At 36.4% G+C, this 27,916-nt stretch overlaps 2 protein-coding genes and 1 non-coding gene across 3 annotated transcripts; all 3 read right to left on the bottom strand.

Annotated features, from left to right (window-relative positions):
- Positions 1–501: 501 nt before the first annotated feature.
- Positions 502–6,644, bottom strand: LOC104094236 (vacuolar-sorting receptor 3-like). Its single transcript, XM_009600112.4, has 12 exons — positions 6,204–6,644; positions 4,549–5,241; positions 4,386–4,474; positions 4,234–4,303; positions 4,079–4,162; positions 3,924–4,000; positions 3,739–3,820; positions 2,928–3,010; positions 2,764–2,830; positions 2,128–2,256; positions 1,934–2,043; positions 502–1,170 (listed from the first exon to the last, which is right to left on the bottom strand). Exons 1-12 carry the CDS (start codon positions 6,514–6,516, stop codon positions 1,072–1,074), a joined length of 1,896 nt encoding a protein of 631 aa, XP_009598407.1. The 5' UTR covers positions 6,517–6,644; the 3' UTR covers positions 502–1,071.
- A 2,663-nt stretch (positions 6,645–9,307) lies between these two features.
- On the bottom strand, positions 9,308–12,945 carry LOC104094237 (uncharacterized). The gene is made up of 4 exons (XM_009600113.4): positions 11,931–12,945; positions 11,061–11,306; positions 10,873–10,964; positions 9,308–10,267 (listed from the first exon to the last, which is right to left on the bottom strand). The coding sequence occupies exons 1-4, from the start codon at positions 12,762–12,764 to the stop codon at positions 9,466–9,468; spliced, it is 1,974 nt and encodes a 657-aa protein (XP_009598408.1). The 5' UTR covers positions 12,765–12,945; the 3' UTR covers positions 9,308–9,465.
- Positions 12,946–13,570: 625 nt separating this feature from the next.
- TRNAN-GUU (transfer RNA asparagine (anticodon GUU)) lies at positions 13,571–13,644 on the bottom strand. The gene has a single exon. It is a non-coding gene; the product is annotated as a tRNA-Asn (tRNA).
- Positions 13,645–27,916: the final 14,272 nt, after the last annotated feature.

The raw sequence follows: 27,916 nt of genomic DNA, 5'->3' as shown, positions 1-27,916 counted from the left end.
GATATCCATATTATTCACCGGCTAATCCATCTTTTATCCGTATCAAATATGGGCTAGGTCAGATATAATTTATCCATTTTTTTGATCCATCCATATCCGACCCGACCTGCATGTTTGCCACCCCTATTTTTACCATAGTGAAGTAGACGAATACATTTTATCCTATTTTCCGATGCCCTCCATCGGTAAAGGAAAGGGGAAGAAGGTAGGGCAGGGGGCTGAACTACTCAACCCACACCCTTCACTGCACAGAACTATAATAGATTTACTTTTTGCCCCCAAAGAAAACAATAAAGAAGGATATCCGCTGTACCTAATCTAAGTCGCAATGCCAAGAACACACTTCACAGTTCCTATGCTTTAAAACGGAAAGGAGACAAGTCGTCAAGGGAGAGTTCATTTTCAGTTCCAACGGTCGCTATGAGCTTTAAAATGGAAAGGAAACAAATTATTAGGAAGATAAAGCTGAGATTCTAAAACCCGGCTGAGTGACACTATAGCTTTCCAATCAGAGATCAAACGACGAACACAACTTAAAGCAAGTTAGATACAGGATACTCGAACAGAAGCTAAAAATTACAGTAATACTCATGCAGCAAGGCATAGTCATGTTCTAGTGTATACCCTGCTCCACAGATCACACGCGGTTACTACTATTAATTTTGATCCCTCTTCATACATGGGATGCAACTCATGACGAAAAGGGAGGCAATTTACATAATTGCATGCACCAATTTAAATAATGGTGATACAACTCATTCCACATGACAGCTATATAAATCCTACCACAAACTGTTCACCCTGAACCTAAACTGATGCCTAAAACGGTACAACACCCTCAAAGATACATAAAATGAGGAGAAAAAAGTCCTACGCTGTCTTTATTATCCATTGTATATAACAGACGTAAGAATTTACCTTCAGCTTCTTTATTAGAAAGTGAAGGCAATTGCATCTGCCACTTCAACCAAATTCTCAGAAGAATGATTACTGATAATTTTCTGTCTGCTATCCAGGCTTGGCAACATTTGGACTTCATTTTGGAAATCTGGTGGCATGTTAATCTCTATTTCAAGCACGTTCATCACTGACATGATTTGGGACTTCGTTTTGGCTGTCTAGCGGCATATATTGTGCCATAATAGCCCTGATCTCTGAATCCATGTATGACTGGGAAGGTAATAGCAAAGGAGATATTAGTGTGTATACATTACAAACAAGCAATGTCCAGAAACAAGTGTATTAGTTGAAAACGCAAGTGGAAGCATGCACTATTATGTTTTTGCTCTTCCAGTATTAGTAATTAAGCTAAGAAAGTGATTGATTCACCAATTATCACCATAACTGTACGTGTACAAATAAACAACTTTCTTCAATTAGCCTTTTGTTTTCACCAACACGAACCCATTATGGATACATACAATAACAAGTAGGGGGTTGGGGGGGGGGGGGTGTTGAGTGTCAAGCAAATAGAAAACCAGGTAGAATGTGATATAATAAGGTAAATATTTCTTTCCTAACTAAGAATTACTAGCCTAAACTTCAGCTAACCTAATCAATCACATGGCTGTTACTCTTTCTTAAAGCTGGTTAAGGAATAAAAAGGAAAGGCTAATTCTCGGACAAGGGCTAACCCATTTAATTTGAACAAATTATCGGTAGAATGCTCTAATCAATCAATTACCAGTTCACTAACAACTAAAACTTCAGATGTAAAAAATCATTTATTAACTTTACCCTGAGGTTCACTGAAAAGGTCAAATACCCTAAAGAATTACTATCACCAATTAACTGTATATACGAGCAGTCGAGCAGAAGTTCTCTTGCTAGTGGAAGTAAGAGTAGCAAGGTTAGGACCGCATATAAATAATATAGGGGGTTCGAAAGAAATTAGATTCCCTAGAAGCTTTGTCCGAACGAGTTCTAAACTTACCCTTAATCTGTATTTGTATACAAGATATGCACCACCACCAGCCATAGCCAATCCAATCAAAATGGCCCAAACTGCGGCCCATGCCGATTTGACTTCTCTAGCTCTCTTGCCTGCAAATTAAAGTTGCCATAACCAGTTATTGTGGATGCATAATCAGGGATATTTGGAATGAAGTCTGGACTATGTGAACTTACTTATGCAGGTATCATGGTCTCTAATGTACAGCAGGTCCCCACTACAACTGCACTCATAACTGCCCCATGTATTCTTGCAGCTGCATTCTGGGCATTGACATGCTTTCTTATCTTTACATTCATCAACATCTATGAAGTGAAAACAAATGACATAATGATAGAGGTTAAAACGGCAGTTCCATAAAGAGAAAAGAAGCTCTACAAGTTAAGACTATCTCAGTGAGCATATGCAAAAAAGTTCATACCATTCAATGTTCGAAACATACTCAAGAAGTTTCTTTTGTTTTATTAGCTTCTTTTTTTCCGCATAACTCCTCTACCAAAAATTTTGCAATAACATCACTGATGAGTAATCTGAAAATTCCACTGTTTTACTTTGCTCATTTGAGAATTTTGAATAGCTTATCCTCCATAAATTTCCCTTGATATCTATCCCCCTACCAGTAATCCAGCACATTCCTTGCTGGGGAGGGTCACTACTAGTTTAATTTGTCTTCTATGACAACAACAACAACTATCCCAGTATAATCCCACAAGTGGGGTTTGAGGAAGGTAGTGTGTATAATTTATCTTCTAAGAATAAAAGATAATTTTCCTAATATAATGACTTCATCATGATCAAGTAAAATCGCTTACCTTCGCAACTTTTAAAACCATCACCTTTAAATCCTGGAGGACAAGAGCATTTCCCCTCCTCGTTATCCTGTTAGAACATGTTCAGCATTCAAATCTGGACCAATTTGAAAATGGAACGTGGAGATAAATATAAGAAATTGAAATTCAAGAGATGGTTGACCAACCACACAAGCAGAGTAAGTATGACCATCTCGAGTGTCATGCCAACAGCCTCCATTGTTGAGTTTGCATCGCCCAGGTCCACTTGCTGCAGATAGTGGAATTAGATTATTGAAGTCACAACATAATTTCAAGAGACAGCAAAATTGCACGTGCAAATTAAAAAGAAATACAAAAGACTGAGGAAAGAAGCAGCAATAAGACAAAAAACAGCTACATTTTTTAAGTAATAGAGTGATAAAGGATATCAGACAGATAAGAATCAGAGTTGAACTGTATTCAACTTCTGAGAGCTAGACTTATTAGATCACACTTTTCAGCTGCCATGATCTGTTCTACTACCTTTTACATGATAAAAGCTCTTTGATGACAAACAATACAACTCAACTAAGGGCATCTTCATTTTTAAAAAATATGTAAGTATACATAAGAAGAAAGAAAAAAGAGAAAACCAACATACTCTTGCATACACCAAAAAAAAAAAAATCTAATATGTACCTACTTGTTTTTATGATCTAATAACATACAGGCATACACTTAAAGTAATCGCTAGTCTTGAATTTAAAGCACTTGGATTTTCCATGATTAGCATAACAAGTTTTGCTGATAATTGTAAAACCCATTGAAAATACATGAAGAATTTTATTAAAAGGTTTTCTTGAACTTATGTTATCCAGTTGAATTTTCTATCTGGGGTTAGTTAAGAAAAAACTCATCTAACAAGAAAAAAGAAAAGAAAAAAAAAACTTTCTGCTTGACAACTGAATTAGTGAAAACAGTCATTTCAATTAAAATGGACCAAATGTGTTAGTTTACCTGTACAAGAGCTATAACCATCTCCCTTAAACTGCACACCATCAACCACGGGGCATTCACAAACTCTACCACGAAATGTATCCTGCTCATACAAACTAAGAGGATCAATGAGACAGAAAACAGGGAAGATTACAAAAATTTTGATACAAAAACTGTTGTAGAATTCCACAAGTCAATGCAAGAACCTTGCAGGCAGTGATATTAGCAGCCTTGTCTTGCCAGCAGCCACCATTATTATCCCGACACTCATTTGTCTCCACGTCTGTTATAAAAGAAAGTCATTCTATGTTATGATTAAACATCTTACTGAAATTTAGCTTTAAAAATGAAGTGCACTCACCATCGCTCAAACAAACTGCAGGCTCAGTAGTCTCCTCAAAACCAGCACAAATAGCCTTTAAAACAGCCCCTTTCTCCAATTTTCCTGCAAGAACAAGCATTAAGAAAGAAAAATAAAGTTCTCAATTGAATACGAGAGTAAGTGCATGGACTAACCTCGATATTGTCGATTGTTGACAACAAGAGTAGGTAATATGGTGACATCACCTCTTGTTCCTTTACCAACCTGCATAGGAGTTCTACTTTTGTAAGCGCTTGCACCCATTTAAATTGTTTTTAAACTTTTAAAGAAAGACAAAGAAACTTGCTTGAGCATCTTGCTCTTCTTTCAGAACAGGGTTGTCCTCGTCAGCATTAGGGTCTCCCATACACTTCTCAATCTTTCTTAAATCAAGACCTGCGGAGAGAAAAATTGACATTAATCTATTCATATATGATAATTGGACGGTGTTAAGAGGCAGCATTTATTACCTAAAGACTTAATAACAGCATCAGCACATTCCTTGTTATATTTTTTCTCCTTCATGGGACATCGAATCTGAAAATCAGTCACATAATCCCACCACACCCATGGCTTCTTTGTCTCATTGGCCACTTTAAAAACACACAGCTGCCTCAAGTTCTCAATAACAACGTCCTTCCCTTCATATCCAGTGCTGAAATCTTGTTCAGGATCAGGAGCACAATATCTTCCATGGTTGATACATTGAGACTTGCACTGCTTGCTTACAGTGAATGCCTGAGGGCAATACCAAGTAATATAATGGGGTGTGAATTGAGTGTATCCACCTTTCTCAAGAATTTGTGCTGCACCTTTAAAATCTTTGACATATTTCATCAACATGTCACATTTGAACCCACATTCATCATTGCTACTTGTCCACAGCTCATACTCCACACGGTCATCTGGGTGGGGCACAGCTTCTCTCCAATCAAGATTCACATTAACCATTTCTCCTGCATTCACAGCTTTCTTCAACTTCTCTGCAAAGCTTTTCTCAATGAGGGCAGATGGTATTGTTATGTTCTCAATGTATTTTGCAGAAGAACCATCCGCTTCAGGTGTGTCCATGGTTATCAGCCTTTCATCAACATCATCTGCAACTAGAACTGCAGCGGCGCCCGCATTTTGGGCATTCCAGACCTTCAGAGCGAAGAAGCAATCTGCCAACAAGAAAAACAGTAACTCCCCATAACTCGTGATAATTTTACAGATGACCTCTTTCTCGATATAAAAGAGTACGTTGACTTAACATTTCAATCCCCAATTACTGCTCAAAGTATTAGTGAACTATGACTCCTTCTGGGATCCAAATTTTCATTTCCAAAATTTGAAATTAAAATTATAATAGAAAAGAAAGAAAGAAAAAAGAACAGAAAGTTTGACTAGAAAGAGTTGAGGGACTCAAAATCAACAATGATGGTAGCCTATGCAATGCAAGCCAACTGAAAACAATAAAGCATTCAAATTTATCAGCGACTATTAGGGAAAACCGACAGAAGTACTACACATGATATGACACTTAGAAACAGTCGGAAGAAAAGCAATCGGATACTTCAAGAACTAAGATACTCTGTATCATTAACCTAAACCAAATACCACTAATACAGTCCAAACAATCACAATTAGAAAATTCCCCAAAATAACAAAAATAAACTGAGACATCAAGGCAGTGACAAGGACAAAGTAAACAATAACAACAACAAACTACAACCACACCTCAATATCAAACTAATTGGCCGAAAATATGAATCCTCAATATCCATTCTACTCAATTTACACCTGTTCATTCTAATACTCAATAAATTGTCTTTTTTTTTATAACAACGACCAAGTAAAATTGATACTCCCTCCTGTCCCATATTATGTGATAATATTTGATTGGATATAGTTAAGAAACGAAACACTTTTGAAACTTGTGGTTTAAAACAAGCCATAGATACTATTGTGGCTATAAATCATCTTAGTAAGATTAAGATAGAAAATTTAAAGTTGAATTATTTCTAAATATAGAAAGGGGGTACTATTATTTTTTGGGACATACTCAAAGGAAAGAATAAATTGTGTCGAGGAAGTACAATTTAGAAGAATCTTCTAGAAAGAGCTAAGGAAGTTGGCTGCATACCTCCACGATCGACGAGAACAAAGGTGGGCATAGCACCAGATTTTGACTTAAAAGAAATCCCAGAATCATCAAAGTTTCGACAACCCTTTTGGTTTCCCTTTGGATAAACCACAGTACCGGGAAGACTACCTCCATATTGTGGAATCCCAAAGTTGCCAATTGCACTATCGTAAGTGCCTTTAATATCATCAGGTGAAACAACCCTTAAGCTGTTTTTCTCCACCACGAAACGACCCACTACTGATTGGAATAATAAGTTCAGCCATAGAAACCCTAGAAAGTTTGTAGCTTTCCAAGTTTTAGAAACCCCCATTTTCTTTTCTTGGTAATCCAAGAACGAGAGAGGGTATAAGAGAAATGTGTGTTAATGGAGGAAATTTCAGGCTTTCTTTCTTGTTTTGTTTTTTAGTTGTGACTTGTTTGTGTTGAGTATGATGGTAAATCCCAGTTCCTCTTGTGTTTGGGAATATTTTAGTCTTAGGATAAGATTTTTGTCTAATTTTTAGTATTTTGTAATATAGTTTTAAAATGATATATAGTTATTTTAATTTGTTTAGTTTCTTTTGTGAAGTTAACTGTCAATTAGATTTTCTTCAACCTTTGTCTAACATGCACAACAAAATTTATTACTCCATTCATTTTATTTTTTGGTCTTAGTTTGACTAAGAACAAAATTAAAGAAATGAAAAGAAATTTTAAATTTTGTGATTTTAAATTAAATATTTGCATAATATATCAAAATGTTCATTTAAATGTTATGGTCTTAAAAATGGTCTTTATTTCTCATTTTCTAATGGTTTTAGGAAACTATTTGGCATTAGAAATTTGATGCAAATAGTAAAATGGTAGTTGACCAACTTAATAAGTATCCCAATATCCCATTCTCACGTGATTAATGGTTGTGGAGTCTATGACGAAGCTCAACCAACCAACATCTTCCACGTGAACAAAATGTCAGTTTACTATTTAATACTAATAAAAATAGATAGTGTTGGTTAAAAATTTAAGAATAGATAGTGGACGAATGAAAGTGGTTGTCTAATTTAAACACGAAACAATTTTTTTTTATTTTAAAAAAAACATGTAAAAATATGGACCATGTTTCTGATAATTTGCCACATATAAAGATACTCAAAAGGATTGTTACATTGTTCGGTAAGGATTATCTACTTTATAAACCTTTTTTTTCTCCTTTAAAATCTTATTTAGTTATGTTAGTTCACATATTCTTATTCCGCATTCTATTATACATAGAATAATATATAGATCTATTTAATATAAAAAATCAAACACTACCTTAATTATACCGAATTTTATACCAGTAGTCGACTATTGTATAAATATTAGAAAGATTACATTAGTAATATAGTCACAAACATATTAATCATGCGAAATTTTATGCCAAGATCATCTCTTCTTATGCTGCCAACTGGGCCGCCCCTAAGATCGCCTAGTAGCTAGTAAGAATTTGTTTGAGACATGATAGGGTTATTTATGCTATGTTAACAATAAAAGAAGTTAGAAGTAGACTTTTTGGCATCACAATAAAAGGAGAAACTAGAGTTATCCAAGAACATTTACATGGAGATCTATCTATATTATATTAAGGGACTTTTTTGTATATATACAAGATTATAAACTTATTTACCCGATTTTGTCTAAGTTTTTCATATTTATAGGAAGTAACAAAAGTTTTTTACAAAATATATCAAATTTGGTCAAAATCTACAATTTATCTACAACATAAATACATATTTTTTTGTATAGAATTTGGTCAAAAACTACAATTTACATACAACTTATATACAACTTATATACAATTATGTAAGTTGTAGATATTTTGTATACCGTTTCTACACTCGACATACAAAATATATACAATTTGTTCATATCTTTTTTTTCGAGTTTCAATCTGAAATTTCAACCAAAATTACCTCGAATCTTCACCAAATTGTCTCAAATTTGAGATATAAACTCCAACGGATATTCCCAATCATTTGCAACAACACCCAATCCAAACAAAAAATAAAATCATTTCATTTTCGAATTCAAAGCTTTAAACCTTTTTAATGGTTGTCAATGAAGTTTTTAATGAATTAACATAGTATTCAATTCAATCTACTCGCTTCTAATTAATACTATTTTGTTTATTGATTCCAAAAAGCTAAAAAAATGATAACTAAAATGATTCTCTTCATCAAAGCTAATTTATTTCTTATTTACTTCCTCGTTTTCATAGGATCTGAAACAAGAACTTTGCTAGATACTAATCTTCTATTTTTTTTCCACTTAGCATTAGTATCATTTCTTCAGTTAATCCACATGAAGATATTAATATAAGAATACTGGTAGAGAATGAGAGAGAGAGAGAGAGCGAACGGGGAATTCCCTATTCAATTCCTAATATAATGGGATACTCATTAATACTAATTTGTATATAATTAGTAAATTGTATATCAACTTATAATTAAGTTAAAACCTAAACAATGAGGGTAAATACGTTTCTAATGTAGTACATATAGGTAAAAATCTCTTATATTAAAAGCACGAAGGCCCTTAGCGAAATGTCGTTCGCCTTTTTTACCCTTCGTAAGTGTAATTCATGTTGGATAAAATTGTAATTAAAAATATATTTTTTTACAGTATTAGCAAAATAAGCTAAATTCTCTCATGATAATTCTACACTAATTACGCTTGGATTTGTTAAAGAAAGTTCTTATTCCCTTGATTTCGTTCCAAATTTAGAGACCTAAAGAATCCGTCGAGTATAAGGTATCTTCAATTAAATTGGAGACTTGAAGAAGATCTTGTATGACTGCTTAAGCGTATCTCCAAGTAAAAATATGAGAATTTCTAATACTTTCCTTATTGCAATGGAAATTCTTTTTCTTTTGTATGTGAACTACTCAATGATGGAACAAATTAAAATCAATCCAGAAGAAGACGGAGCCAAATACTTCTATAAGATATTCCAGTAGTCCGTATTCATCATCGATTTTAAGCAGTATATATTTTATATTTATTAACGCAATACACACATGCAACGCACGTACACTAAAATTAGTTTACATAAACGTAATGTGCAGAGTGTTGAGGCGTGGGAATAACTTAAGCTTGGGCATTGCTATAAAAGAAAGAGTAATTACATTTATTCTCTACAAGGGAGAATGATATGCACTTGTACACTACTTAGAGAGCAATTCTGATTGGCTTCAATGTACTCTTCAAGTTTAATACGAGCTAACAGTTGAAAATTCAGTTGTCAACGATGTAACGTTGCATTGCTGCTTTCAAAAGCCATAGCAGTCCTCTCCACATTCTTCAGTAAGATACCATATATTTTGTTCCTCACCCTATTACATGCTTCAATTTCTGTTTCATCTAAGTTCGAACCTTCTTTGCTCGCATCTTTTTGAGGATTTCCTTCCTTGTTGATGATCACATCTAACCAGTCATTTACTCTCTTGACCTTATACATCATTGCTGCTACTTGGTTATCTGATACCATAAGAGACATTTTTCTTTCAAGTTCATTAATGTACTTCTCTATATAACACAAAAACATTTTTCTACACTCGTCCTGCAATGCAGAAGCTAGGCGAGTAGCTGCAGGGATAGTGCTACCACTGGTCCATTCAGAATGTGTGTCACTGTTAGATGCCAATACAAAAGAAATGTCATCAGTGTTTCTATTGTCAGTTTTCATGATGTTTGCGCCTTTTTGTTTTGCACTGTGATTCGATGTACTTGACTTCTTCAATGTATTGACGACGGTCATAGTGTTAGGAATTTGATTGAGGGAAGTGGAGCATGGTGAAAGATCTAAAGCCACAACAGATTTTATCCATGCAGCTGCATTTTTCTTTCTTTGCACCGCAATAGTCAATGCTTCATTATCTGAAATTGTGCTACTTGAATCTGTTTCTTTTAGTCCAAGTGGACTTATATTTGTCAGTGATTTCGTTATTAGTCTTGTCTGAGCCATATCATCTTGAAGATCCAAAAACATATCAACATGACGTTGTAGATCATCTTCTTCAGGTAAATGAAACTCCGAGAATTTGCTGGAGAAAAGAAGAAGTGTTAGCTTCTATACTTCCGATCCATAATGCAACAGAACTATATAACAGAGAAGAAAATAAAGGAGAGTAACAAAAGAAATGTACATATAACAGTAAATTCAAAATAGAAAAACAATATCATGTCATTGGAACTGGTAACTCGGTGTAGACTGCTAGCTGATGCTGATGCACATTTCAGTTCATGAATAAGAAGGGCAACAATTTGAATCTTTCATTTTTTCCCCTAGTTGATTGATATGTATGTGGTGTATGCTGAGAGTCTTTCCATGATCTCTATCATATGCTTTAAAACTTTACATAGTCAGACGACAGCTGCCAAGATAGTCCTTATATCACTGGCAAACTGATTTAGATAAGGCAATTAGGAAATTCGAATTTGAGGACAATGAATATATACTATGAAAGTTATCTAACTTCATTTGAGTTCATTTCATATTGGCACATTCTGAGTTACATGCAAGACAGACCATACTGCATTGTCCTTACGACCAATAAGGAAATTTAATGTATTACTTTAAAGACGAAAGCTATCTATAATTGTGAGACTCATTTAGCAGAAAGGAGGATTGAATACAAAAAGTAATTACCTTAATGAATTGAGCAACCTCTCAGCTGCACAAGCTTCTTGCAAAGCATCTGCAGCTGCAAAGAGAGCAATGTCTCTTTGCTTTATTACCTCCTGAAATGCAAGAGAAAATAGCAGGCATAGTTATTACTATGAATTGCTCAATTGGTCATTCAAGTTATGCCGATTAACTACAATTGAACTCAGTACCTTGCCAAGGTTCACCAAACTTGAGGGCAGTGAATCCCATGAAATCCCACTTTCTGCGCCTTGTCTGTCATATACTAAACGTTTAATTGGATGGAAGGCTTGTTCAGAGTTTACCTTTGACAAAGAATTCTTGTTCTTAGTTGAACTCTTGACTATTTTCTTTGCAGAACCAACAAGCCTTCTTCTTGATATTGAACTTGAATTGTCATCTGAGCTGTCGTATTTGACAGAACGAACAGGTGAAACCTGTCAACATAAGATATTAAGAATTACCTCGGAAAGGACCTAATATAAAACTGAAACGCAGGCTAAAATAGTTCAGAATCTGATAATTAACCAAAATGATGACTAAAGTTTTAGAGAAAGACTAATCACTTTGAATAAATAAGAATCAAAATCTTAGAGGCCACGATAACATGATATCCCCTATCAATTACTCCAGCTGAAAGTGGACTTGGCAGCTTTATACTACAACTAACATGTATATCTTTCCAAAGTCTAAATCACTAGCTATTCCAGCTACTCAGACAATAGTCAAACATCAATACAAATTAAGCAATTGTGATACCAGATGTAACATTTTGGCTCAATCAACCAAAAGAAAGATATTTCCTTGATGGCTGATAACTTCTGAAAATTTATCAATCCTTGGACACGCCAGCTTCAAAACTACTTAAGCTTTAAAACAGATAAGAACAGACCATGCTACCTCGTGGCCTACTTCTGTAGCTAAGAAAATGTTATTATTTACATTTATCTGCTAAGTAGTACCTTTCTGAACATCTCATTATGCATTTATCAAACTCTTTATCACATCAGAAAAAATGAAACATTGAGGAAACTAACTATAGAAAGTTAGAGGGAACTCACAGTTGCACTACGACAACGTGGTGGTCTGATATTGTGTTTGACAACTGAAGAATCAAAAATCTCATCAGCACCCAATTTTTTTAACTCATTCCAACTTTTCCTCTTAGAATTCCAGATGGATGATGAAACTGAAGATACCGTGCTATCCGTATCACTATCATTGTCAACAGACATTCTCCTACTCCTACTAACTAACCCCAGAACATCAGAATTTCTTCTCTCAACATCAAATCTTTTATTTCCTGGACGAGTTTTTGAAGCACTCAATGACCTAAACTTGCCTTTAGCAGTACTATTCTCAAGAACATCACTTTTCTTCCTCACTTCCTCTATATCATCAGATGACTCTAAAGATAATCTTCTTAAATTTGATGATATTTCCATAATCTTTTCTTCAGAAATGACACCCTTTTCAACAATAAAATCATAATTGGATGAATCAAGAATCTTCTCAAAATTTGGAACCGAGCCAGTATCTTCAGGGGTTCCATCACACGGACGCCTACCAGGGAGAGGCGTTAAATCTTTGAGCAATGGAAATGGTTGTGCATCCTCCAATTTATGTACATAAATGAATTGTCCTAGTTTTAAATTGTTGCCTAAAATTAGCTCATTTTGGTCTTGGGGCAATGTGACATAAATTGCGTGTGATGCATCTGAAATCTTGAGGCAAAATCCCCTATTGGGCAATAAATTACCTTCTTCAAGGACAGGGATTATGCTTCTGATTTGTAACAATGCTGGCTTATTTTGATCTTCTAACGTGGCATTTTCATTACCAATTTTCATGTCTTCAAGTAATTTTACAAGAACCCCAGATTTCAAATTCGCCATAATTTTATCAGGTGGAATTACAATAAATTCTTGAAATTATAAGGATGGAGATTAATAGAAAAGGGTGTTTTTCCTAAGATCATGCGGATAAAAGAGAGAAAATTGGATACCCAAAATTAAAATGACTCAAAAAAGACAAATTTTCAAGTCAAATTGAGTTCCTTGTTTGTCAAAAATTCATCCGAATTTGTAGGATTCTTTGCAGAATAAATACTTACGGACCAGGCGATATGTGAGGTAGTCAAAACAGTTGAAGAGTCTTATTTTTTTCCTTATTTATTTATTTTGGGTCCTTCATATCCATGTACTTGGAACATGAACCATTTGCTTGTACATCCTTAGACCAAAATCTACTGTTACTACATTAGTCCCAAATAAATTGAATTGCGAAGTTTAAAAACATCTTTTGAAAAGGAAGAAGTTAAAAACATCGAATGATCAATGTGAAATTGGACATGATTTTATAAACTCTACAAAAAATTCTACTAATCACATACCAAGTAAAATGATTTTAATCTTTTTATGTCAAATTGTTTAATTATTAAAAATAAGAACATAAGGAAGACTATCTCACATTTTACTTAACCTGAATATAAAATAATTTAACTCACAAATGCGGTATTAGCAGTGAATTACCATTCAAAATTTCTTAATGAATTTGAAGACAATCAAGAGAAAACAGTTGATCATTACCAAATATGTGAAAAACTTGTAGTTATTTAGAAAACTGGTCACTGGAGGGAATTGAAACATAATTCATATGAAAATGAAATTGCAAAGATGTAGGTAGGAGAACAAAGCAAAAACGCTAGAAGGAGGGCTTGAACCTCCGACCTTGTGGTTAACAGCCACACGCTCTAACCAACTGAGCTATTCCAGCTACTTATTCTTCACCGTTGCATGCTATATTCTTATTATACTTTGTAATTTACCCACTACTTTTTCTTCTATTAAGACCGGACTATGATATTCAAGCTCTGCGCTTTAATAGTTTTAATTATTATTTTCAATACCGAAATAAATTCTACTGATCGAGTGCATAGTATTTTCCAATTATTTGTATAATTTTCATTTTTATTTTCTTTGCCAATGAATAGTATTTACTTTTATCTCAACAATTGGTTATTCTGACTCCAAAAAAAGAACTTGATCAGCTACACAAATTGCGATTTATACTGTTGTGGTATGCTATTTAGTAATGCCACATTTAACTGTATTACTGAGAAAATTGTATAGATGGAAAGCTTTATATGGTCAAGTTTTAGTTCAAACAAAGGAGAATAAGCTCGTTTTGTATCTTTAGGAAACCTAATATGCAAGAATTGATTTGTTTAACTTAATGTTAATATATGTTTCTCAAGAAACCGCCAAATCGTAAGAAGTTACAACGTAGTTTAGGGCTGTCAAATTTGGCCCAAGCCTAAATGACCCGCCCAAGGTTGGGTTGGTTATTGATCTGACTATTTATTGAACCCAACCCATCTTAACTCAACTCATCTCAACCTATTTAAAGTTGACCTGATTTTTAGTCTAAATTGATCCATGAGTAACTTTGTCAAAATATCTTAGAATTTTTTTTTTTTGATATGTTATATATGACTATAACAAAAGAAAAAAAGTCTTATTTAGTAAATATATAATTCATAAGAAAATAACGTATTAAGTAGGGGTGTTCAAAACCGAACCGAAACCGAAAACCGAACCGAAACCGAAGCTTAATGGCTTATTGGTATCGGGTTAACGGTTTAACGGATGGGGAACAGATTGAATTTCTTTTATTAACGGCTTATCGATTTGGGGGCGGATTATTCAATTTTCTTAACGGATAATCCGTTAACCCGTTAAGAATATATATACATACATATATATATATAATCCGTTAACCCGTTAAGAATATATATATATATAATTTATTTTTATCCATATATATATTAAATATCAAAAACTCTTCCACTTCTTCCGGCTATTTGCTTAGCTTATTCTCCCACCCTACTATAAGATTGTTTAAGTTGTTGTCTATGGTTCACCTTTACTTTTGTTTTTTAAAACTAATGCCTGCTGTCTATGTTTAATAGAAGAACAATAGTGTTGTTGCCACAACTTTTATTCCACAATATTGACGATAGTACTGTCTTGAATTATGTTCTGGGGAAATAGCGCATCTGCGTTTTCTGTAAATTATTTACTACTTATAATCCATCCATATTTCTATACATAACTGCCTTTTGCTCGGTGTTGTTTGTATGGTTAATGATATAGCGTGAAATGCCTGGTTGAGAGTTTAAGTTAGAAATTTGAAGTTGTTGTTTGAACTTTGAAGCTGCATAAATTCAAGCTTTGTTAGGCGTTAGCTGCAGGCCAAACATTTCTGTGTATTCTGCTCACTTATGGATTAATCATTTTAAAATATGTATCCTGGACTCACTTTGAATATAGACTGGAATTTCCTATTCTGAATTTGTATGCTAGGCCTTATCAGACATATGTATGTCTGGACTCATGTAATGTAGTCTGCTTTGGGATTTAATGGTAGGCGTTAACATACATGTATGTCTGAACTCATATGTAGTCTGCTTTGGGATGTAATCTAGCCTACAATGTGTTCTACTTTTTTCACTCTACAACACATGACACACTACATCATTCTTATGTAGGCGTTAGCATACATGTTTGTCGGGACTCAATGCGTAATTTCCTATTATGAATTTGTATGCTAGGCGGTCAACAAATAATTAATGCACGCAATATAGATTTAATTAGGCCGATAAACCGCCCGATAAGAGTTAAATCGATACCAATCCGCCCGATATCTTATCGGGTGGCTAGCAGATTAATACATTTAAAAGGCGATAACCGTTAAGCCAAACCGTTAAGAGTAATTAACCGCCCAATCCGCCCGATAAGCAGCCCTAGTATTAAGTAAAGCTTGATAAGAGACGGGCGACGGGTTGGGTTATGACCCAAATTTGAGCCCATCTTGAATCAGCTCATCTTAGCCCAAGTAACTTTTGGACGGGTCAAATTATTGACTCAATCCATTTTGACCCGCCCAAAATTGACTCAACCCACCCATTTGACACCCCTAATTTAGTTGTAGTGCACAAGTTGTGATGCTAATCTTCTTAGAAACTAAGCAGCGAGCAAATGTGTCATCTTAAGAGACCTACTTTGTTTTTGTTTTTCTGCTTTTCCTCCCTATGGAATCCACACAATATATTCATGACAGATAACAAGCATATATCAGCTTACACATGAAGCTCTTGACTATTTCTTCTCAATAATAAAGCTAACAGCTTCTAGCAAGTTGACTTGCATTACACTTGTTAAATCCTTTTAAGTGTCCATGTTCCTGGGCAATGAGCATGAATTGAAAGCACTAACGAAGTGACAACGACGGCCACCACACAAACGGTAATTGATGCGACTAATCCTCTTTACATTCATCATTCTGATAGTCAGGGCTCTACATTAGTACCCGTTCATTTCGATGGAGTTGGTTATCGCTCCTGGAGAAGAGGAGTGTTGAGATCTCTCAGTGAAAAATAAACTAGGTTTTATCAACGGAGAGTGTAAAAGGCTCGATATGACATCTCCAAGTTTTCGCCAGTGGGAGAGGTGTGACGACATAGTTACTTCATGGATTCTGAACTGCTTGGCAAATGATATCGCATATAGTGTTGAGTATGTAAATAATTTCGTCGAGTTGTGGGAGGAATTGGAGAATCGATATGATCAGACGAATGGAGCTAAGTTGTACCAAATCCAGAAAGAGATTAATGATTTGAGTGAGGAATTAGTTGACATCACATGTTACTACACACGGATGAAGAAACTCTAAAAAGAGTTGAATACACTGAGTGCCAAAACTCATTGTAGCTATGTATGCACTTGTGGATCAAAGAAAAGTATGCACAAGAAAGAGTATGATAAAAGATTGATACAGTTCCTAATGTGACTTAACGAGGTCTACATAGTTGTTCGAGGGAGCATACTCATGATGAATCCATTGCCTTCCATGGCACAAGTTTTTGCTTTACTGATATAAGAGGAGAAGCAGAGAGAATTCAAGCCCAGAAACCAATTGAATTTTGACTCTACTACGTTGAATGTCAACTTGAGATGAAGAACCTTCAAGACAAACTACTCATCTGGTGGGAATCAAACTGCAAACAACAGACATAGACCATTTTGTGACCACTGTAAACAACCAGGACATACCAAAGATAGATGTTACAAGCTTCATGGATACCCTCAAGGTTTTGGCTAGGGTCCACAGTAGTACAAATAAAATTCACATGGGTATAACAACAACAATAACATGAGGTTCAATAAGGGGAAGAGAACTGTGGCTAACACTGTTATAAATGTGCAGGGAATGCCATCAGATATACAATCAGCAAAAGGAGAAGAATCAGATCATCAGGGAGACAACCAGAATATGAGCCTTTCAAAGAAATAGTATGAATAGATTCTTAGTCTGCTGCAACATTTTCAAGTTGGGAATACAGGAAAAAATAATGCAAGCGTTTCTGGTGGAGCTTCTGTGAATTTTGCAGGTATGATAGCTTGTACTTCTTCCATTGATTTTGATAATCCATCGTGCAAGTGTTTCAATGCAAAAGCTGACTTGTGGATATTAGATTCAAGAGCTTCACACCATATGACTTTTAATAACACTTATCTATGAAATATCATAAGTCTTCCATATCCCCTGCTTGTTAAACTTCCAAATTGTTACAAAGTTAAAGTAACTCAAATTGGAGATGTACTTCGGACCCCCAAAATCACCTTACACAAAGTTCTGTTTATATTATTTTTCAAATTTAACCTCGTTTCCATCAGTTCACTAGCAGTACATCTCAAGCGTATTGCATCTTTTTCTAACATTTCCTGTCTACTGCAGACCCCTTCATTGAAGAGGCCTCTGGAGATTGGTAAGATATATGATGGACTATATTTTCTCTGTTCTTAATGTCTAAAGATAGGTAGTCTCACTTCAGTTTCAAAATATGTATTTCCTTATTTTTCTAGTCATGCTGGTGATATGAATACAATGCACTGTCTATCCCATCCCACCATCCTACTGTAAATAATTCCAAATGCAATAATAAAGACATTGTTTCTACTCTACTTTCTTCTTCTTCCCTCAGAGATAGTGTGGATCTATTGTGGCATTATAGACTCGGTCATGTACCCTTTAATAAGATGAGAGGCATATCCACTATACATGCATCTTTCTCTTCCAAACAACCTTTTATTTGTTCTATTTGTCCCATGGCCAGACAGTCCAGGCTTCCCTTCCCTCAGAAAACAAGCAGTACTACCAAAATCTTTGAACTTCTTCATGTTGATCTACGAGGTCCCTATCATGTGTCTACTCACAATAACTTCAAGTATTTCCTCACCTTAGTAGATGACTACAGTAGGTCAACCTGGACACACCTTCTGAGCTGCAAGAGCAATGCACTTCAGGTCATAAAAACATTTGTGAACATGGTAGAAAATTAGTTCCAAACCAACATCCAGTGTGTGAGGACTGATAATGGCCTAGAATTTACTAAAAATAAGGCTTCTTCTTTCTTCCAATCAATGGGTATAAATCACCAAAAAAACATGTCCTTATACACCCCAAGAATAAATGTCCTTTTGAACTATTGTATGACATGAAACCTACCTACTCTCACTTGAAAAGTTTTGGTTGTTTGTCCTACCCTACTGTGCCTAAACCACCCAGGGACAAATTTGAGCCAAGGGCTACTCCACATGTATTTGTGAGGTATCCCTTTAGAGGTTCCAAAGTATTGAGTCTAGCCACTATGAGAATATTTATCTCTAGGGATGTCTTGTTTCATGAATCTATTTTTCCTTTCACCCATACTTTATATGTGCAGAATTTACCCCCATTTTTCCTACTGTAGACCATCTATCTGACCACACTGTTATCCCTTCAACATATCCTTTAACTGACCAAGGGGACACAATTATGTCATCCATTTCTTCCTCTAATACCACACCTTCTCATTCTGATGTGTCACCCATCTCTTCCTCCAATACACCCTGTTATTCTGAGTCACAAGCTCCTGCTGAGCTTTTCTATCACTCCATATCACCTCCAATTACTCAGTTTCATCCTTCTACCATAGAGTCCTTAGGCCAAAAAAGATCTAGCAGGGAGCCTAAGATCCCTTGTCACTTGAATGACTATATATATAGTCTACCCAATTTGAAGTGTAATTCTACCTTTTCCCTTCATGCTTTGTTTTCACAAAATAATCACATTGCTCCTGATGATTTACACCCTAATAGTTAGCATATTGTAAGAAACATTTGTCATGATAGAGAACCAAGTTCATATGAAGAGGCAACCATGTATCCTGCTTGGCAAAGTGTTATGACTCAAGAATTTGAAGCTTTGTATGCCAATAATACCTGGGATTTGGTTCCTTTGCCTAAGGGAAAGCATGCTATTGGGTGTAAGTGGGTGTACAAGGTAAAACATAAAGCTGATGGTAGCATAGAAAGATACAAAGCCAGGCTAGTTGTGAAAGGGTACACACAACAAGATGGCATAGATTACATAGAGACCTTTTCTCATGTAGTCAAGATGACCACTGTGAGGTCCCTGGTTGCCATTGCAGCTAAGAAAGGATTGCAGGTTTACCAATTGAGTGTAAATAATGCATTCTTTCATGGAGATTTGCATGAAGAAGTCTACATGAAGGCCTCACCAGGATTGGAGTTGCAGTCACCGGATTTAGTCTGTAGGCTGAACAAGTTCCTCTATAGGTTGAAATAGGCTAGTAGGCAATGGTATGATAAGTTGACTGAGGCCCTGTACTCAAGGGGATACACACATTCCTTGCATGATTATTCCCTGTTCTACAAAAAACAGGGATCCTCCACTGTTTTTGTAGCAATTTATGTTGATGATGTCCTACTCACAGGGACTGATTCCGAGGAAATTGATCAGCTTAAAGCTTTCTTACATGAGAGATTCAGAATTAAAGATTTGGGGCAATTACACTATCTCCTAGGACTGGAGGTTATCTACAAGGAAGATGGCATCATGATCTCATAGAGAAAGTTCGTTTTGGATCTACTGAAGGAGTATGACTGTCTACATTCAACCAGTCTAACCTCTCCTCTTGATCCAACAGTGAAACTGAAGGTTAAGGAAGGTTCTCCCTTGTCTGATCCAATATTCTATAGAAAATTGGTTGGAAAGTTAATTTTCCTTACCAATACTAGATTAGATATAGCATATGGGGTTCAACATTTGAGTCAATCTATGCAAGACCCCACGGAACCCTATCTACATGTAGCTTACCACATGTTGAGGTACTTCAAGAAAGATCCTACCTTGGGTTTATATTTCAGCAATGCAGTTGATCTTTCCATTACTGCTTATTGTGACTCTGACTGGGCAGCTTGCCCTGATTCTAGGAGGTTAGTGTCTGGCTACATTATTCTCCTAGGTGGCAGCCCTGTGAGTTGGAAGTCTAATAAACAAGAAACCATCTCCCTATCCTCAACAGAAGCAGAGTACAAAGCACTTAGGAAGGTGGTTGGTGAACTAGTCTGGTTATACAGGTTATTTGATGAGCTCACTATTCCAGTCTTCTTGCCCATACCTGTGCATTGTGACAACCAGTCTGTCCTACACATTGCTAGAAACCCTGTGTTTCATGAGCGAACAAAGCACATTGAAGTGGATTGCCACTTTGTGCGCACCAAGCTTTAGGAGGGCCTTATTTCTTTGCATGACATTGGTACTAGAGAGCAACTTGCAAATGTCCTCATTAAAGCTCTCACTGGGGTGAAACATTCTTCTGTTCTTGGCAAGTTGGTTGTGATTGCCTAACCTCTAACTTAAGGGGGGGTGGGGGGGATGGAGATTATATTTATACTTGTATATCTTTGCTGAGTCAACAGAGCACTAGACAGTTAATTAGTTAGTGGAGTTCCAACTGTTAGCTTAGGTGTGTTAGCTTAGCTATTACATTTTGCTCTCTTTTTGGTCGCTTATGTGTATAAGTGTACAATGCTCAATAATAGTTAGTAGAGTTTCATTTCTCAAATCAGAGGCTCCCTATTCTCTCTCTCTCTCTCTCTCCTTCGAGCTGCATATTCTAGAAAGTTCTGAATCCTCCATTGGATGAGAAGCAAAACTCACTCATAGCTCATAATCTTGACATATATTACCAATATATTTTAACTTGCTATAAGAGATTAGTTACTATTTCTATTATAAATTACTAATTAATGCTTATCATATTAATTTTCCACATACTCATGGACTTAAATTATGTTTTGCTCAAGATGACTAAAGAGGAAGAGGTGATTAAAGTTGATGGATCAATTCCAGTGGCTTGTCAATCAAAATGCTACCAATGCATGCCCATTCAAGTATTAATTGAAGAAGAAGACGGTGATGAGAATGAGCAATATTATCCCCAAGTTTGGAGGTGTCGCTGTGGAGACAAAGTATTCTCACCTTGATCATCATCTACTTTTCTCAAAGGTCAATTTGTTATCTTATATTATAAGTATTTTTTTCCTACGCTGAAAAATTTGGGAGTAATATGCTTGGACAATATATATATACGATCACCGTAAGGATTCATCAAAATTGATAAGTTTTACGCTGACTGTCAGCTTACCGTAGTCCTATTTCTTTTTTCGGGCTTGGGACCGACAATGTGATCAAGCCCACACTAGCGAAGTTATTGACAAACTGTCCGGTAAATGTATGAATTAAGGCCATTTATGCTTACACATATATATTGTATGAGTTTCTTATCACTAGTCGAAGATTTTGTCTACAAAAGATGTATCAAGAATATTCTGAAATAGGTCGAGTCTAATAAATTGTCTAAGACATTTAATTTGTCTCCTTTTGTCGATGAACATGGGAGTCCCACATGTTTTACATGAGGCAAAAAGTCATATGACTATCTTTTGTCTGTATGCAAGAGTTTAAATATATTTTGGCTTCCATATACTAGTTATAGTAGGAATAAAGTCAAAGTGGTGATTAAAAGGTTAATCATATATTATTTTGATATATTATACCAGTGCTGATTCTAGGGGAAGCCAGTAAAGCGATTGCTTTAGGCCCCCGGAATTGAAGGCCCCAATTTTTTCAAATTATATATTATTACACATTATAAAGTTATTAATAGAAAATACTAGATTTTATAAAAAAAAATTCTTTAGGAATGTGATAGAGATTATTCAGATAAATAACTTGAGTTTTATAATAAATATACAACAACAACGACCCAGTGAAATTTCACTAGTGATGTCTGGATAATAAATATACAATATATAAAAATAAATAATTTGATGACTATTTGATAAATAAAAAATAAAGTTTCTTGTAATATTCTTTGGAGTTGATTATTTCTTGTAAAGAGTGGATCAAGCCATTTGTCACTTCGAAATATACTTGAACTATTTTAAATATGTATGAAATTATACTGACATCTATTTAGTGGTACAAATTGAAATTATTGGATTATGAGAATTTATAAAAATATTATCTTAATCATCAATATATATTTTTTATAAAAATATATCTAAGCCTTAGTAAGTAGAGGTATCAAATATTTTGCAATGGTGAAAGCTAGCAGATAAATGAATGAATAAATGATCAATGTACGCACAAGATGGTCGGTATATTATCTTAAAAAAAGAAAAATAAAAAAAAATAAATTTTATTAAATAAATTTAAGGCCTCTTATTGAGCTTTGTCCTTAGGCCACCAATATCGTTGAGCCGGCCACCAATATCGTTCAGCCGCCTTGTATTATTCCAAAACTAGATAACCGAAACTACACGTGGAATCCACATACTGTATATGTTTAGGAGAGTAAAAGAAAAAATCATCTTTTTCTCTCAAAAATGTATAAAGAATAAAATACATATATATAGAGAGAGAAATACAAAGTTGCTGCCTTCACCATCTTTTGCTGTCATAATTCGAGTTGGAAATTGACACTATCAAAGAGATCAAGACTAAATCACGACTTTAACCAAACATTGGGGACCATAAAATTAGGCATCATAAGGTTATTTGCGAAGATGCCAATTGCCAAATGCAATGGACTTGTCTCCATATGATTTGCCTTTGTTAGGTGAAATACAACAAAGTTACATAGCATGTGACATTTTTAGAGAAAAGTTTTAAAAAAGCGTAAGAATCTTATTGTAACGATCCGATCGGTCGTTTTGAGTATTACAACCCCGCTATTCATTTACTTCTCAATTTATGCTTTACAGTTATTATGTGACTCACCGGGGTGATTGGTTCGGGTCTGGTGAGATTTTAGAATGGAATGGAACACTTAGTTCCAAGGTTTAAAGCTTAAGTTAAATAGTGATCATATGTTAACTTATGTGTAAACGACCCCGCAATAGAGTTTTGATGATTTCAATAGTTTCGTATGGTAATTTTGGACTTAGGAGCGTGTCCGAAAAACTATTTAGAAGTCCGTAGTTAAATTAGGCTTGAAATGACTAAAATAGAAATTTAAGTTTGGAAGTTTGACCGGGTAGTTGACTTCTTGATATCAGAGTCGGAATCTAGTTCTGAAATTTTTTATAGCTCTGTTATGTCATTTATGATTTGTGTGCAAAATTTAAGGTCAATCGGAATTGAATTGATAGGTTTCGACATCGAATGTAGAAGTTGGAATTCGTTAGTTTTCGTTAAGCTTGAATTGGGGTGTGATTGGTGATTTTAGCATTGTTTGATGTGATTTGAGGTTTCGACTAAGTTCGTATGATGTTTTAGGACTTGTTGGTGTATTTGGTTGAGGTCCCAGGGGCCTCAGGTGAGTTTCGGATGGTTAACGGATCGAAAGATTGGACTTAAACAACTGCTGGAATTTTCTAATGCCTGTGTCTGGTTTCCTTCTTCGAGTTCACGAGTGGGTTCTCGCGTTCTCGAAAGGAAACTTGAGGCATGCAAGATTTGCTTTTCGTGTTTGCGAGTGGGGTCTCATGTTTGCGAAGAGGAGCTGGGGGGAGGGGGGAGGCGAGGTTGTTCATCGCGTTCGTGATTGGGCATCACGTTCGCGAAAAAGGGAAAATAGCTGGTGAGGATTTTTGCCTTCGCGTTTGCGAAGGTTTTCCCGAAAAGTATCGCGTTCGCGAAGGGCAATATTGGACAACACAATTTTGTGCTTTGCGAATGCGAGGGACCTGTCGCGTTCGCGAAGAAGAAAAGTCTGGACAGAAAGTTTAAGTTCTGAAAATGGGAGTTTGTCCCATTTTTTATTTTTGACGGATTGAAGCCCGGGAAGAGGCGATATTTGGGAGATTTTCAAGAAAAATAAGGGGGGTAAATGTTCTTAACTCAGTATTGGTCAAATTACCCGAATCCATTGTTGTTTTTAACATTTAATCGGTAAATTAAGTTGGAAAATTTAGAAAACCCTCTTGGTTTAATTTGAAGATTTGAGGGTCAAGTTGATGTCAGAATTTGATAAAATTTGTATGAGTGGACTCGTAGTTGAATGAACTTTCGGATTTTGTAACTTTTTTCTGGTTCCGAGATGTGGGACCTACGAGCGAATTTTGGGTGAAATTTCGGTTTTTGATGGAAAATTTGTATTTTCATATGGAATTAATTCCTATAATTTTATTGATTGAATCAGATTATTTGTGGCTGAATTCGAGGCGTTTGGAGGCCGATTCGCGAGGCAAGGGCATTGCAGAATAAAGAATTACATGCTTTGAGGTAAGTAACAATTCTAAATTTGGTCCTGAGGGTATGAAACCCCAGATTATGTGTTATGTGATTGGATTTGAGGTGACCCACATACTAGGTGATGGGCGTGTTAGCGTGTACCGTAGAAACTGTGACTTGGTCAATTTTATAGAACCGTGTAGTTGAATAATCTGTTGATATCCGTATATTTTCACATTTTAGAGAAATCGAACTATAAATCATATTTAAACTATGTGTTTACACTATTGGGACCCACAAAGGTCGTGTATTTATGGAATTATTTGCTAAATTATTATTTTGCACTCACTCACAATTTTATTTGCACATTTCTTCTTAGTCTCTATTTTTCATTATTGATGCATCATATCATTGATGTTTGGGTTGCTTATCATGATTTCTGAGAGCCCGAGAGACTGGAGAGGTTGATGACTGAGTGAGGTCGTGGGCCTAATTGTGAGGATATTTATGGGATCGAGCTGCACATCGCAACATATTTCATTGATTATGCCATGATTGGCTTGATATAACGCTTGTGGTGAAGGAGCCCCTTCGGAGTCTGTACACACCCCCATTGAGCGTAGGTACCTACTGAGTGCGAGTGCCGAATGCCGAGTGCTGAGTGACTGAGAGGAATGAGTGACTGTGAGGAAAGAGTGACTGTGAGGTTGGAGTGAATGGGAGGACTGGGTGACTGTTACTCTGAGAGGATGCATTGATTTCATTATTGCTGCATTTCAGCTGTCATATATCATTGTTTTGGAAATTTCTGAAAGACATTATCTTCTGTTTCAGTCAAAGTTGATATGAAATTACTGTGGAATTTCAAATGTTGAACTTGAGAGCATGCCTACCCTTTTTGTGTTGAAAATTACTGTATTTGGACTTAGCCGTGAAACTCGTCACTACTTTCAGTTCTTATTTATTATTGTTACTTACTGAGTTGGTTGTACTCATACTACACCATGTACTTCGTGTGCAGATCCAGGTAATCTCGGACACAGTAGGTGTTGATTCTTTTGTACAGTTAATTTTTCGGAGATTCAGAGGTAGCTGCCGTGTTTCGCAGACCTTGTCTCTCCTTCCGTATCTCCTTGTTTATTGTATTTGGTCTCAGACTATTATAGAACATACTTTTCAGACTTGTAATATATAGATGCTCATGTACTTAGTGACACCGGATTTTGGGAGTGTATTATATCTAGTATTTGTGAGATTTTCTCAGGCCAGGGGAGGTACTCATACCCATGTTGCCCGTACTCCAGATCAGGTAGTGTAGGGACTTCAGATATCGGAGGCACTTCCAGCCCAGCCAGTTGCAGCTGCTTAGGCCCCTATAGTCCCCGTTATAGCACATGATGAGCAGAAGAGACTTTAGAGATTTGGGAGACTTCGACCTCCATCATTTAGCGGTGCTGAGACAGAGGATGCTCATGGTTTTCTAGATCAGTGCCAGCGGATGCTTCAGACATCGGGTATTTTGGAGACCAGTGGGGTCTCGTTCACTACTTTTTAGTTTTCTGGGGCTGCCTTCAGATGTTGGTAGGCTTATGAGAGGCGCAGGCCGGTCGGTGCAGTACCACTTACATGGCAGGAGTTCTCTATCTCTTTTTGGAGAAGTTCGTGTCGCAGTTTCGTAGGGAGGAGCTACGCAGACAGTTTGAGCAACTTCGGCAAGATGGCATGTCTGTGACCCAGTATGAGATGAGGTTTTCTGAGTTGGCTCGTCATGCAGGTTGGTTGGTTCCCACTGATAGGGAGAGGATTAGGAGGTTCATTGATGGCCTCACATATCAGCTGCGGTTACTTATGACTTGGGAGATGGTATCTGGTGCTACTTTTGATGAGGTAATTGACATTGCTTGGCAGATAGAGGTAGTCCATAGTTAGGAGTGTGGTGAGAGGGAGGCCAAGAGGCCTCGTGGACCAGGTGATTTTAGTGGTGTTCCTTCAGGGGTTAGTTTTACCGCGGCAGGGGTCGTCCTTACAGGCACACCCAGACGGGTCATCCAGGTCACCGTGGTGCATCATCCAATCATGGTTCATACAGTTCTCATCAGGGTCAGCCATCTCTCGGTGCCCTTCCATCCTAAAGTTCGTCCCGTGCCCCTTCAGTTCAGGGTTCATTTGCACCGGGTGCTTCTAGCAGTTATTCTGGTTCTGGGGGCCCGATTCAGTCCGCACCACCACCAGTACAGGGGAGTTGCTTTGAGTGTGGGGAGTTTGGGCATATGTGGAGGTAGTGTCCTCGTCCCCCAGGAGGTCCAGTGCAGCAGAGGAGTCAGACTACAACTTCAGCACCAGTTACTTCGCCACCCGCCCAGCCAGCTCGGGGTGGTGCTCAGTCAGCTAGCAGTCGCCCAAGAGGGGGAGGTCGACCAGGTGGCGGTTAGGCCCGATTATATGCTTTTCCTGCCAGGCCAGATGATGTTGCTTCAGATGTAGTGATCACACGTACTGTTTTAGTGTGCCACATGGAGGCTTCTATATTATTTGACCCTGGTTCCACTTATTCGTATGTATCATCATATTTTGCTTATTATCTGAATATGCATCGTGAATCCTTATTTCACTTGTTCGTGTATCTACGTCGGTGGGCGATATTATTACTGTGGACCGTGTGTATCGGTCTTGTGTGGTAACTATTGGGAGGCTGGAGACTAGAGTTGATCTTTTATTGCTCAGTATGGTTGATTTCGTTGTAATCCTTAGTATGGATTAGTTGTCTCCATGTTATGCTATTTTGGACTGTCACACAAAAACCATGACATTAGCAATGCCAGGGTTGACAAAGGTCGAAAGGAAAGGTTCGCTAGATTATGTTCCAAGCAGGGTAATTTCCTATTTGAAGACCCAACATATGGTTTGGAATGGGTGTTTGTCATATTTGGCCTTTATGAGAGATGTTGATACGAAGACTCCAACTATTGATTCAGTACCGCTCGTGCGAGACTTTTCGGATGTATTTACTGCAGACTTGCCGGGTATGCCACCCGACAGGGATATTGATTTCGGTATTGACTTGGTGCTGGGCACTCAGCCCATTTCTATTCCTCAATATCGTATGGCACCAGCTGAATTGAAATAATTGAAAGAGCAACTTTAGGAACTCCTTGATAAGGGGTTTATTAGGCCTAGTGTCACTTTGGGGTGCATCGATTTTGTTTGTGAAAAAGAAAGATAGTACTATACAGATGTGCATTGATTATAGACAACTGAACAAAGTTACAATCAAGAACAAATATCCTTTGCCACGTATTGATGATTTATTTGACCAACTTCAGGGAGCGAGGGTATTCTCCAAAATTGATTTGAGATCAGGGTATCACTAGTTGAAAATTCGGGATTCGAATATTCTAAAGACGGCATTCAGGACCCGTTATGGTCACTATGAATTTCTTGTGATGTCTTTTAGGCTGAC

This window comes from Nicotiana tomentosiformis, chromosome 1 (genome assembly GCF_000390325.3).
Source record: "Nicotiana tomentosiformis chromosome 1, ASM39032v3, whole genome shotgun sequence".
Lineage (NCBI taxonomy): Eukaryota > Viridiplantae > Streptophyta > Magnoliopsida > Solanales > Solanaceae > Nicotiana > Nicotiana tomentosiformis.
The sequence above is the reverse complement of the archived record's forward strand: the minus strand, read 5'-3'. Positions and strand labels throughout refer to the sequence as shown.

Coding starts and splice junctions, on each gene's coding strand:
- LOC104094237 (XM_009600113.4), bottom strand. CDS start 12,764: ATGGCGAATTTGAAATCTGGGGTTCTTGTAAAATTACTTGAAGACATG. Junction 10,965..11,060: donor GTTTGGTGAACCTTGGCAAG/GTACTGAGTTCA, acceptor CTTGCATTTCAG/GAGGTAATAAAGCAAAGAGA. Junction 10,268..10,872: donor AGGTTGCTCAATTCATTAAG/GTAATTACTTTT, acceptor TCTTTTCTCCAG/CAAATTCTCGGAGTTTCATT.
- LOC104094236 (XM_009600112.4), bottom strand. CDS start 6,516: ATGGGGGTTTCTAAAACTTGGAAAGCTACAAACTTTCTAGGGTTTCTA. Junction 5,242..6,203: donor TGTTCTCGTCGATCGTGGAG/GTATGCAGCCAA, acceptor TCTTGTTGGCAG/ATTGCTTCTTCGCTCTGAAG. Junction 4,163..4,233: donor CAACAATCGACAATATCGAG/GTTAGTCCATGC, acceptor TTGTTCTTGCAG/GAAAATTGGAGAAAGGGGCT.